The following is a 14,439-nucleotide window of genomic DNA, read 5'->3' as shown; positions in this document are numbered from 1 at the left end:
CCTAACTTTTTTTAGAACCTTGTTGTGAATACAACAAGTAACATACAATAATACTACTGTAGCAATACAAAAGCGAATCCAAATTTGGCTAGAATGTGTATGCAAGACGGGGAGACGAGGTGGGAGTGTTATCCCCATCCCCGTGACAAGAACTTACCTGAAACCAAGCTAGTGAGGAATAAGGAAAACTGGCATCCTTAATTGTAATTACTCCTTAAATATGCAGTTCAATTTGTTTGTTGATCATTAATCCACTCAACGTAGGATAATGCAATGCAATCCGCATAAAGGAAGTTTTTAACATTGGCACTCAAAAATCCTAAGACGTGACTCATAAGAAATAATCTAACCGGTACTAACTCATTAAGACGAGTGAGGTCTGCAACTACATCTTAATTTAGTGATATTTCTCTTATGAAAGAATCCTAAAGTCCAAATCCTTCCTTCCTTTCATCAAAATACAACAAAATCTCAAAATTTTCCAATGAAAGCAAAAAGAAGTGATGAAAATGTTAGAAATACTTGTAATGCACAAAAAAAAATAAAAATAAAGAATTGAACGCAAGTTGAGGAGTTCAAAAACAAATGATAATTCACTAAAAAAAGCGGAAAAAGTGAATAACGAGTCTTAACATCTACGGTCCCACTGAAAAGTCCGTCGTGTACAATCGGGCTAAATGGCCAAATCCCAAAAATTTCCCGACTAACTTATGAAAGAGATTTTTCAGTATAATCGGTACACGGGATAGTACATCACGTGTTACTATACAAATGATAAGATATGTGTGCTAAAAAGTTAATAAGTTAAAAAATAAAGTTTCTCACCACTCTTATTAAAACACGTGGTATACCACTTGTGTTCTCGTCACGACTAAAAATTTCTCAGCTTATGGGGACAGCTTGTTTATTTTTTATTTTATTCCATCTTGAAATTACAAGCACGAAGATAGAGCCAGATAAGAGAGTCATAACCAAGAAAGAATGTTAACTACTAATCAATCCAAAATCCAGGTATTAAGAAGAACAATAAACCAAGTTGACACCAGACAAACATAGCACCTCCAAAATCTAGACAAACAAATATTGGTATTATTTAATTTACATAAGATCCTTCGCTACATTGGTATAACTGAAACGATTAGCGAGTATTACCAAGTTCTGTATTTTAATTCCAAAAATCGTGCATTTTTAGACTCTTATGCTCAGCCTCATTTGGCGTCCCCTTAGTTAATCAACTCACAACAAGCATACCTTAACCTCGAGGGTCATTGTCAGATCGGTACAAGAAATGCCGGCGAAAGTTCCTTCAAACCCCGCGTTTCATCTCCATCTCTTTCTGTGTAGCTACTATATATATAGGTTCTCTAATAGCAGACTAACACAAATCACTTCCGCTTTCGGGTTCTTCTCAATCGAAAGATGGAAGGCAAAAGGTTTGTGGCTTTCCTTCTTGGCTTGAGTTTCGCGTTATACTTATCAATAGGAGTTGCTCATGAAGATGCAGCGCTAGAATCACTACCTGAGACAGATGACGAAAATATAAACACGCAAACTTATATTGTGTGGGTAAACAAACCAGTGCAGAAGTTCCTTTTTTCAAGATCTCATCAAGATTTGGAGAGTTGGTACCACACATTTTTGCCGACAACTATATCAAGCTCAAACAAGATGGTGAATTCACGGATGGTTCATGTATACCGCAATGTGGCCACCGGGTTTGCAGCAAAGCTCACTCCGGAGGAAGTAAAGGCCATGGAAAAGAAGGAGGGGTTTGTGTCCGCTCATCCAGAGCGAATTCTACCTCTGCACACGACTCACAGTCCTAACTTCTTGGGATTGAACCAAGGACTGGGAGTATGGAAAGAAGCAAACTACGGTAAAGGTGTAATAATCGGAGTTCTTGATACTGGAATAACACCTGATCATCCATCATTTAGCGATGAAGGAATGCCCCCTCCTCCAGCAAAATGGAAAGGCAAGTGTGACTTTAATGGAACAGTGTGCAATAACAAGCTTATTGGGGCAAGAAATTTCCAAGGCGGGAAAAGTATAGGAGCTCCCCCAGTTGACGATGAAGGTCATGGCACACACACGTCCAGCACAGCTGGAGGAAATTTTGTCAAAGGTGTCAGCGTCTTTGGTCAGGCCTATGGCACAGCATCGGGCATGGCACCTTACGCACATGTGGCAATGTACAAGGTCTGCGGGGAGGAGGGCTGTTCTGAAAGTGACATCTTAGCTGCAATGGATACTGCTGTCGAAGATGGTGTGGACGTGCTTTCCCTCTCACTTGGAGGTCCATCATTTCCTTTCTATGCTGATGGGATTGCAATTGGTGCATTTGGAGCAATTCAAAAGGGAATCTTTGTCAGTTGTTCAGCTGGAAACTCTGGTCCTTTCTATGGTAGTTTATCAAACGAGGCGCCGTGGATTCTCACAGTTGGAGCAAGCACCATTGACAGAAGCATAAGAGCAGTAGCAAAGCTAGGAAATGGGGGAGAATACAACGGTGAATCATTATTCCAGCCTAAAGATTTTGGTTCAGAGTTATTACCTATGGTGTATGCAGGCGCAAATGGCAAGGAATCATCTAGATTCTGCTCTTCCGGATCACTTGAGAATGTTGAAGGGGCAATAGTGGTGTGTGAGAGAGGTGGAGGAATAGGAAGAATCGACAAAGGGGCAGAAGTGAAAAGAGCTGGTGGAGCTGCCATGATTCTCGTGAATGCAGTGACTGATGGTGATAGCACCTTAGCTGACCCCCATGTGCTTCCCGCAACGCATGTGGGTTATGCCGCAGGTGTGAGAATCAAAGCCTACTTAAACTCCACCTCCAGTCCTGCAGCCACAATCTTGTTCAAAGGAACTATCATCGGAGATAAACTTGCTCCCAAAATCACTTCTTTTTCATCAAGGGGACCGAATCTGGAAAGCCCTGGAATTTTGAAGCCCGACATCGTTGGTCCCGGTGTTAGCATCCTAGCGGCGTGGCCCATTTCAGTGGACAATGCCACGGATTCTAACGGAACATTTAACATGATTTCAGGTACCTCAATGTCATGCCCACACCTGAGCGGCATTGCAGCCTTGCTCAAGAGTTCCCACCCCGACTGGTCACCGGCTGCCATTAAGTCTGCAATTATGACAACAGCGGGAGTAAATAACCTTGGAGGAAAGCCCATTGTTGATGAGACACTTAAGCCGGCAGACATCTTTGCCACTGGTGCAGGCCATGTTAACCCTTACAAAGCAAATGACCCTGGGCTCATCTACGACACAAAACCAGCTGATTACATTCCTTACTTGTGTGGATTGAACTACACAAACGAACAGATACAAGTCATCACCCAACAAACAGTAAACTGCTCTGAAGTAGAAAGCATACCAGAAGCACAGCTAAACTATCCCTCATTTTCTATTATAGTTGGGTCATCTGATGAGTCTAAGTCTCAGTACTATACAAGGACAGTGAAGAATGTTGGCTCGGCTAACTCAACTTACATGTTGGATCTTAATGTACCACGTCAAATGGGAATGAGTGTGAATCCTGAGGTGCTCACATTCACAGAGGTTAACCAGGAGATTACGTTCCAAGTGGAGTTTCTCGCAGAAGACGGCGCTGGAAAGGATGGAGTTCCGTTTGCTCAGGGATATTTGAGATGGGTTTCTGATAAGCATTCTGTTAGTAGTCCAATATCAGTCATCTTTGACACCGGCTCGGATGGAAAATGAACATGCAATAGTTATCACAAGCTTGCAGACAGTAACAGAAGCAAACAGAGCCCAAAATAAGAGCAATTCAAATCCTTGAACATTTTGATTTTTTAGCGTTGTCATTGTCAACTTGAAAGTTGAAAAAAAAAATAAAAGGTTGTTATATTCTGAATCGAATATCGTCTACCTAACAAACTTAACAATATTGCATTCACTATTCTAATAAATAAAATTTTAGCACAAACAAGCCATTAAAATAACAAACTACATGGATAATTATGTTAGAAGTCTCTAATGTGCGCGATGAAACATGATAATAATGTTCATTCCAATAAGAAAGGGAATTGTTATTAGCACTTCAAAAATCGCATTCTACACTCCAAACTTTCTATATTAGGAAAGAAAAATACACTTGTGAGGAGTGTAGAATGAGATTTTTGGAGTGCCAATAACACTTCCCATAAGAAAATGTCTAGTGAGATTAATATCACTAGACCGTAATATTAAATGGCTCTATAAGTTAGTCTTAACATATAAATAAAGAAAACCAAGTAGCCATGAACGAGGTTCTAAAAGATGTTAAGCGCTAGTCGGGCGGCGGGTTGGGGCTTAGCGCCTAGGCAGACTAAATAGATTTAAGTAAGTCTATTGTATTTCGTGTAAATAAATGTCTGTTTATACTTAAAATATATATAATTTTATCATAAACTAGAAAATAGAATGACATATATATTATGAAGTATTGGAACATAATAAAAATATATATGGAGAGCAAACATATAATGTGTGTTTATTTAAGTGTTCAATAAATCTCTTACAATTTATTGGAAGCAATAAAATGCAAAATGAAAGTTATCTATTTTCTATCTAAGTGAGTTGCAACCTAGGCAGTCTAGGTGGGTCTGGGTAGGCTAAGCGGGTGCCTAGGCAGTCTATGCATGCACCTCAACATGTCTAGGCAGGCGCCTCAATAGGTTTTCTTAATTTTCAAACACTTAGCTAATCGGGATAATGGCCAGTCACCTACCACCTAGGTGGGAATTTTTACAATAGTGGCCATGAATTTATGTCCCATCCCATCCCAAAGTTCCTAACCGTATGAGTATTAGCCATGATCACGGATCAGCTTGGTGGCCGACAAATACCCACCCTCAGATCTTGGAGGTGGGAAGTGGGACAAAAAAGATGAAAAAAATACAGGTTGAAGATGATGACCCAACAAATTTGGCTATTATGGTAATTTTCAAGGGCCTATTTTCAGTTTTTGCCCCAAGGCTCCAATTAGCCAGGGCCAGCCCTCGTTCCTATATAGGCCGAATCAATTTAATTATGCTTTGGTTTGGTTCGATTTGGTCCAAGATTTATATTGTTGAAACTGATCCGAACAACTGTAATTTGTATAGTTTAAAGAAATTAAGCATTTGGCTAATTTGAAATCCATGCAGAGTTTTTCTTTGATACAATAATATCAAGGTAGGCGTTGCGTTAAACCACACAATGAGCTAGCCATTAAGTATCGCACTCATAATTGATGAGAGTCGAACTTGAAATCTTCTACTTATACATTGAGAAAAATGAGAAAAATATCATTACATTGTACTGCTAATGGTACGTCCACCATGAGAAATATAAAAACAAATTTTGAAACACATGCCACAATATAATAATGTGATAATAACAAAAAAAAAAGGATAAAAGGATAAAAAAAAAAAATATATATATATATATATATATAATTCTAATTACTAAACCGATCAAAATTGAATATCGATGACACATCGATCAAATATAAACCCATATGGTGATCAAAGATTGACAGTATAGCTATCAGATGTTAACAACATACTAAAAGATTTGATCATCTCAGTAATTCAAATTTAAAAATCATCATTTTATTCCACCTAGGACGTGGTTTCATTAATCCAAGCCTTTAATTTTCTCACATTTTGAAATTATTCTTGCAAAAAATCATTCAAATTCAAAATACATGATACGTAAGTGTTTTATTTAAAAGGAAAATGCTAACGAGACCAATTTAGTAGACTACATGTAAATCACCTCCCTAATAGCGGTATGACATACTTATATTTGTAGACGTTATCTTTATTAGAGAAGTGGGTCTACGATTTACTAAATATGATCTCCCTAAGGTCACCCTATTCAGAATATTTTGTTTGTCTATTTTACTTTGCATAACTCCAAAAATAAAGCTTTGACTGTTGTATTCATGTGGTCTGCTCCTACCAAGTGACTATTTAGGTCGTCCCAGTCAATAGGCTCAACTATTTGAGCCTGTTTGTTTGACATTCATGTTAAATATAACTCATGTTTGAGTGGATATTTAATGCTGGGCTTATTACAATTGGAGGCCCAAGAACTCAAAAAGTAGAAGGAAGATTGGGCTGGGGCAGTTGGCAGCCTAGGAAGAATTAAAAATTATTTTTTCCAAGAAATAGGCAGCAAGCCTATGTGGAAAATGATAGGTGACAGAGGGTAGCTCACCCCCAGCAAAAAGTACTTTTTTGGGTATAGATGGGTAAATAGCAAAAGCAGATGGTGACTCACCATACTTTAGAGGCCATCCCCAAAAAGAGAGGCTTGGACAGTTGGGCTAGAGAGTCTATAAAAGCAACGAAGGACACAAGGAAGAATGACGCTTAACCAATCAATCAAAAGACATCCAACTTTGCACTTCAACAAGCAAGAAACCAGAAAGCTTTAGTTTGTTCAAACTTTACCCTTTTTAGTCGCAGGTCCACCATAGAAAGCCATTTTTTGTCAAGTTTTAGAAGCTCTACTACATTTCCCCTGTGTTGTAGTATCGAATCCCTTTAGTAAACCCGATTTATACTTCATTCTCCAAAGATTACAACCCCTATAAAACACAAAGAGAAGTGGTTGCAAGAAGACGAACCTTGCCTGACAAGGTCATAATCTTGCCCGAGTCTCTTTTGTTTGTACTTACATAAAGTAGATCTGTTATTTTATGCATCTTTCATTGTATCCTATATCATTTTCTACTACTTTTCGTTCAAAGTTTCATCTATGATTAATCTTGCTAAACTAATTAACCTTACTTCTTTAGTATTAACCGTAACCAAAGAAATAATTTGAAGGGCCCTAAACTCTAGACCTGGCATTCGTGTCGTGTTTCTCGTGTTCGTGTCGTTTTCGTGTCATACCTGATAGCTTAACGGGTCGTGTCGTGTAATACCTGTTAAAGTAAACAGGTAATATGACCCGACCCGAAATCAACCCGTTAATATTATCAGGTAATATGACCCGACCCGTTACCTGTTAAGAAAATTATATTTTAAATCAATAAAAATGAAAAGAAAAACATAATTTGACCCAAAAAAATGTAAAACATAATACTAAATTAGTATATACATACTAAATTTCGGAGTTGACCCCTTAATGAACGTTGTAAAGTTTTTCATTACGTGTGATTACATTTTTCACACTTATTATTATTAATTTTTCACTCAAATAAATAACATTGTTCATGAGATTTTTAAAAATCTACACTTATTTATACTTTCATCAAGTATAACATAAGATTTTATGGTATCCACTAGTGTAAATATTTTAAATTGAAGATCGAATTCATTCATTGTATTCATATAGGGTCAATGAGTGTAGCTGTAAAAAATCATCAAAATCGGAGTTAAAATAACCGTTAAATCGTAATTTTTCGTTTATAACCATCGAAAAGTTTTGTCTCATTACTTGATCTCTGAATGTTTGTTTTTTTTGCAATTTTTGGCGTATGCGATCTCGAAGCATATATAAACAAGTTTGACGGTTGGATCGTTGAAATTAGTTTCGTAGGATGCGTATCCCATCAAAACGATAGATTCACTAACACTTAAGAGTTTATTTATACTTTCATCAAGTATAACATAAGATTTTGTGGTATCCACTAGTGTAAATATTTTAAATTGAAGATCGAATTCATTCATTGTATTCATTTAGGGTCAAGGAGTGTAGCTGTAAAAAATCATCAAAATCGGAGTTACAATAACCGTTAAATCGTGATTTTTCATTTATAACCATCGAAAAGTTTTGTCTCATTACTTGATGTCTGAATGTTTGTTTTTTGCAATTTTTGGCGTATGCGATCTCGAAGCATATATAAACAAGTTTGACGGTTGGATCGTTGAAATTAGTTTTCGTAGGATGCATATCACATCAAAACGATAGATTCACTAACACTTAAGAGTTTATTTATACTTTCATCAAGTATAACATAAGATTTTGTGGTATCCACTAGTGTAAATATTTTAAATTAAAGATCGAATTCATTCATTGTATTTGTTTAGGGTCAAGGAGTGTAGCTGTAAAAAATCATCAAAATTGGAGTTAAAATAACCGTTAAATCGTGATTTTTCGTTTATAACCATCGAAAAGTTTTGTCTCATTACTTGATCTCTGAATGTTTGGTTTTTGCAATTTTTGGCGTATGCGATCTCGAAGCATATATAAACAAGTTTGACGGTTAGATCATTGAAATTAGTTTCATAGGATGCATATCACATCAAAACGATAGATTCACTAACACTTAAGAGTTTATTTATACTTTCATCAAGTATAACATAAGATTTTGTGGTATCCACCAGTGTAAATATTTTAAATTGAAGATCGAATCCATTCATTGTATTTGTTTAGGTTCAAGGAGTATAGTTGTAAAAAATCATCAAAATCGGAGTTAAAATAATCGTTAAATCGTGATTTTTTGTTTATAACCGTCGAAAAGTTTTGTCTTATTACTTGATCTCTGAATGTTTGTTTTTTGCAATTTTTGGCGTATGCGATCTTGAAGCATATATAAACAAGTTTGACGGTTGGATCGTTGAAATTAGTTTCTAAGATGTGTATCCCATCAAAACAATAGATTCACTAACACTTAAGAGTTTATTTATACTTTCATCAAGTATAACATAAGATTTTGTGGTATCCATTAGTGTAAATATTTTAAATTGAAGATCAAATTCATTCATTGTATTTATATAAGGTCAAGGAGTGTACCTGTAAAATATCATCAAAATCGGAGTTATAATAACCGTTAAATTGTGATTTTTCGTTTATAACCGTCGAAACGTTTTGTCTCGTTACTTGATCTCTGAATGTTTTTTTTTTGCAATTTTTGGTGTATGTGATCTCGAATCATGTATAAACAAATTTGACGGTTGGATCATTGAAATTAGTTTCATAGGATGCATATCCCATCAAAACGATACATTAACTAACACTTAAGAGTTTATTTATACTTTCATTAAGTATAACATAAGATTTGTGGTATACACTAGTGTAAATATTTTAAATTGAAGATCGAATTCATTCATTGTATTCATATAAGGTCAAGGAGTGTAGCTGTAAAAGTCATCAAAATCGGAGTTAAAATAACCGTTAAATCGTGATTTTTCGTTTATAACCGTTGAAAAGTTTTGTCTCATTACTTCATCTCTGAATGTTTGTTTTTTGCAATTTTTGGAGTATGCGATCTCGAAGCATGTATAAACAAGTTTGACAGTTGGATTGTTGAAATTAGTTTTGTAGGATACTTATCCCTTCAAAACGATAAATTCACTAACACTTAAGAGTTTATTCATACTTTCATCATTTTGATGGGATACGCATTGATGTTATACTTAATGAAAGTATAAATAAACTTTAAGCGTTAGTGAATCTTATCGTTTTGATGACTTGGAATAAATATATTAATTATTTATATATTTTAAGTGTTAATTAGACTATGTTTCAATTAGTATGTGATGATATTTAATAATAAAATTACATTTATGTTTTTTTATTACGTATTTTATTTTTATTCAAGTTAAAATGTTATAAGAGATAAAAAAAAAAAAAAAAAGCTGGTTACTTTTTTTCTTTGGGTTAAACATTAGGCGGGAAATGGATGGATATAGGTTGTAAAATTTCCCAAACATTAGGTGGGAAATGGATGAAACTCTTGAAATATTAGGCGGGAAATTAATTATTATAATTTTTTTATGTTTTTGGTATTTTTAAATTACTTGATATTTTTATTTTTAATGTGTTTTATGATTTTTAATCTCAATCTTTGCCTATAATATATTATAAAAATAAATAAATAAATAAAACTTAAATTTTAAAATTTATATAAAATAATAATAGAATAATAATTAATAAACAATATATACATATTCATTATATCTATTGCATTTTATAGTAAGTTTTTTTTTAGTAGTTTAAAAAATTAAAATCATCAAAATAGCATTTTTCTTATCGTGTCGAAACAGGTTACCCGCGTGTCACTTTCGTGTAAACCTGTTAAGGACCCGTTATTAACGGGTTATTATCGTGTGACCCGATAATGACCCGATTAGTTATCGTGTTGACCCGAAACCCGTTATTTTTGTGTCGTTTACGTGTCATGTTAACGGGTCGTGTAATAAATTGCTAGGTCTACTAAACTCCCTTTAATTGGACATATGATATTATGAGTAAAAGTCCTTATTTATAAGGCAAGAAAAAGAACTTTATACAGACTTAACCCATGTATAAACAATCAAATCCAATTGAAATAAAAAGTCTAAATAACTTGTGACGCAAGTAATCAACCCATTTAATAACCAAAAAAGAACAATATGTTATACAAAGATAACGGTGGCACGCTCAGACCCATATTACTTTTGATTGTGAGTCTCAAGGCCTAACAAAGGCCCCACATAATAACAAACTCATATTGCAGTACATTAAGCAGTAAACCTTGCACAACAGGCAAGACCCAGTGGAGTTGTGCGAGGGACAAATCTAGCCCGAACAACTCCAGCTCCGAATTTTTGGAGTCTTATTCCTCAGCAGCTACCATTTGGCATCTCTTCAATTATCTATATAAGAAATGCAGGCACATTCCAGCTCAATCGATTGCTATCGACTATATATAGTTGCTCATATGCGGTAGACTAACACAAAACACTTGCACTTCGTAGTAGTTCTTAAACGAAAAGAAAGTGTCTAATGTTGTTGCAGATTGTATATCTACTCGGTTTAAGTTTCTTGTTTTGTTTGTCGGTTGCAGCAGCTGCCGATACTCACGAGGGGGAAAGTAGCATGCAAACTTACGTTGTTTGGGAGAAAGTGGCACACACATATCCAGTATAGCTGCTGGATATTTTGTGAAAGATGCCAATGCGTTGCAATGGCCAATGGCACAGCAACAGGCATGGCACCTTATGCTCACGTGGTAATGTACAAGGTATGTGGTGAGGAGGGTTGTTCTGATGCATACATTTTAGCGGCTATGGATATTGCTGTCAAAGATGGCGTTGACATCCTCTCCCTCTCACTTGCTGGTACTTCATTTCCTTTCTATAACGAAGGAATTGATGTAGGTGCATTCACAACAATCCAAAAGCGAATTTTTGTCAGCTGTTCAGCAGGAAATTCTGGTCCTGACTACGAGTCTTTGTCCAACGAGGCCCCGTGGATTCTCACAGTTGGAGCAAGCACCATTAACAGAAGCATAAGAGCGACAGCACTCATTGAATCACGGGGAACTTGATGCGTATCTTTGAACCAGCCTAACGATTTTAATTCAACATTGTTGCCTCTTGTTTATCGAGGCGTGAACGACAACCTATCATTATCTTTGTGTCCCCCAAGATCCTTTGGAAATGTCAAAGGGAAAATAGTGTTGTGCGAGGGAGGAAGAGGAAGAGTTGCCAAAAGGGTAGAAGTAAAAAGAGCTGGTGGTGCTGCCATGATTCTTGTGAACCTAGAGGCTGATGGCTACAACGTCTTAGCTGATGTTCACGTCCTTCCCACGACACACGTGAGTTATGATGTGGGGTTGATGATCAAAGTGTACATAAACTCAACCACAACACCTCAAGCGCCAGTCTTGTTCAAAGGCACTGTCATTGGAGATCCGTTAGCTCCTAGTCTCTTTCTTTTCATCAAGGGGATCAAGCATTGCAAGCCCTGGAAGTTTGGAGCCGGACATCATTGGAGCTGGTGTTAGCATCCTAGCAGCATGGCCCGTTTCAGTGGACATTGCCACACCTCCTAATCTTAAGGCAACATTTAACATGGCTTCAGGTACTTCGATGTCATGCCCTCACTTAAGTGGCATTGCAGCCTTGCTCAAGAGTTCCCACCCAGACTGGTCACCAGCTGCCATTAAGTCTGCAATCATGACAACCACAGAAGTAAATAACCTTGGAGGAAAGCCTATTGTTGATGAAACACTAAAACCAGCAGACATTTTTGCCACTGGTGCAGGCCATGTTAACCCTTCAAAAGAAAATGACCCGGGGCTCATCTATGACATAAAACCAACGGATTACATTACTTACATGTGCGGTTTGAATTACACAAACAAACAGATACAGATCGTCACCCAACAAACATTGAACTACGCTAAAGTGGGAGCCATCCCAGAAGCACAGCTCAACTATCCTTCATTTTCTATTATAACTAGGTCATCTAACGAGTCTAAGTCTCAGCACTATACAAGGTCAGTGAAGAATGTTGGGACGGCTAGTTCAACTTACAAGCTGGATCTTAATGTGCCACATAAAATGAACATGAGTGTGAATCCTCAGGTTCTAACATTCACAGAGGTTAACCAAGAGATTACGTTCAGTGTGGAGTTTATTGCACAAGACGGGGCTAGGAAGGATGGTATACTGTTTGATCAGGGGTACCTGAGATGGGTTTCTGATCAGCATTCTGTTACTATCCCCATATCTGTGATCTTTGACACATAGGAAAAGACATCACAAGATTGCAGAGAACGATAGAAGGAATTGAGCTCAATAAATAAGTGATACTCCAGCGGTGCCATTTTAGACATTCAAGATTTAATTTTCGATTTGCAAGTCCTTTGTATCATTGCTTACATACTAGAATTGAAATTGATAAAAGAAGTAAATGGATAAATGGATTGTTTACGGTTGTATCAGCTGATGGACACAGTTCTTCAGTTGTTTTTTTTTTTTTTTTTTTTTCAACGTAGAACTAATAATCTAACAGCATTAGCCAACATACAAATTTGGGGATTGTCGAGCATAATGATAAATAAAAAATAAAAAATAAACTAAATAGCTTCAAGCAAGGTCTTCAAAGGTTTAGATTATACGTACCTCTAGCGTGTGTAGAGAAGCCAACCGAGCAGCTGATCTGGTGACTTGGATAATTGAGTTTCAGAAGCCCATGTTCCACAATGCAGGTTCTCATGGTTAATGTACTTTCACCCTCTGCTATATCGCGGTGGGGTCTGCTTCATCAGCCCTTTCACTTCCAGAGTTCAGAGTAGAGGTTGCGGATGACATATTAATGACTAAACAAGTTTACCTTCTTTCGTGATTTAGAAATATAGCAACCCCAAGCTCCTCGAACCCCCTTCAAGAAATGCTGAATGCGCCCTCTAGAGGCTAGAATTGTAAAAGTCGAAAAAATGGACTAAAAATATGTGACATTTATCCTGATGAGTATGTCAATTACTTATGTGATTTGAATCTTACAGGCAGTGAAAGATAGGCATGATCACATAACAAAGCATAAAATGTCGAGTCCAAAAGGCGTACCTGCAGCACAACTATCCTTCATCTTCCGATGCATTTGATCCGAGTCCTCTGACATTTACAAGGACAGCGACAAATGTTGGCTCTGCTTTCTCACTTTATTACTATGGGTTGTTCCGCCACAAGGATTTGACAACCGTGTAGTGCCCATTGTAATTACTTTCACGGAGACGAAGCAAACAGCAACGTTCTCTGTGACATGTACTCGAATAGGTGACAGTACTTGGGATGCAAGAAACCTATTGAGATGTTTGAGAGGATAATACTATTTAGCATTCACGCTAACTAAATACTAAAATGGGGATGAAATGGAAAATATAAACAAATTACAAACATTAGTAAAAATTGAACTATGTTTATATGAGTAGTATCTTCATTTGCAAGTAACGGTTTCTATGCATGACAAGAATAAATATGTTGTCCGCTAAAAGATAATCGTAGGCGTCAATTTGTAGTCTAGGATTGGTTTGGATAGACAACTCACCGGATTTAATGGAATGACAAACGGAGAATGGGATGTCCACTTGCAATTTTCGTTTAAGTGAAGGTATAAAATAGATTAGCCGTGAAGAAAATTTATTTGGATAACGAACGAGGCTATAAAGTGTAGGATTGTTCACTATGCACAATTCACATCTACATAATTCCAAGTGAATAATTGGCATTTTGTGTAAGAATATTTACAAAATAAATAAATATTGGTATTATAAATGCTGCTGGGTTAAGTATAAGGTAACAAATATTGGTATTTGTTTAGTTCTAACCGAATTCATCTACACTAGATAGACGGATAAGAGTTTGAATCTAGAGTACGATGGGTTAAAGAAGAATACTCTATCCACATAGCAATCCATGACTTGCAAGAAACGACTCTTTCTAATGTCTAAGTTGCTAGTGGCAGAATATAACCCAACAGAAAAGGACAGCAAAGTCCCAACGCAAAAAAATTCAGGCAAGTTGCTAACTAGGGTGACATCAATTATATTAATAGTAGCTTCTTACTAGAAGAGAATAATTTGTTGGAATTCCTTTGTCCCACATAGACCAAAGAGCTTGAGAACAAGCAATTTATATAGAATTACTCTACTCTAACCAACACCGAGACCTTTTGTATTAAAACCCCACACCTAACAGATTGAGCAGATGGCCAAGTGGG

The 14,439-nt window shown here is 36.5% G+C and overlaps 1 protein-coding gene and 1 pseudogene across 1 annotated transcript; both read left to right on the top strand.

Annotated features, from left to right (window-relative positions):
* The first annotated feature begins 1,419 nt into the window (after positions 1-1,419).
* On the top strand, positions 1,420-3,732 carry LOC103952883 (subtilisin-like protease 3). Its single transcript, XM_009364570.3, has one exon. The coding sequence runs from the start codon at positions 1,420-1,422 to the stop codon at positions 3,730-3,732; it is 2,313 nt and encodes a 770-aa protein (XP_009362845.2).
* A 6,919-nt stretch (positions 3,733-10,651) lies between these two features.
* LOC125475155 lies at positions 10,652-12,739 on the top strand (annotated as a pseudogene).
* Positions 12,740-14,439: the final 1,700 nt, after the last annotated feature.

Source organism: the organism of the source record quoted next, unplaced genomic scaffold (assembly GCF_019419815.1).
Source record: "Pyrus x bretschneideri cultivar Hongxiangsu unplaced genomic scaffold, Pyrus_bretschneideri_v1 Contig14, whole genome shotgun sequence".
NCBI classification, from domain to species: domain Eukaryota; kingdom Viridiplantae; phylum Streptophyta; class Magnoliopsida; order Rosales; family Rosaceae; genus Pyrus; species Pyrus x bretschneideri.
Note: the sequence above shows the minus strand (reverse complement) of the source record. Positions and strands in the feature narration are given on the sequence as shown.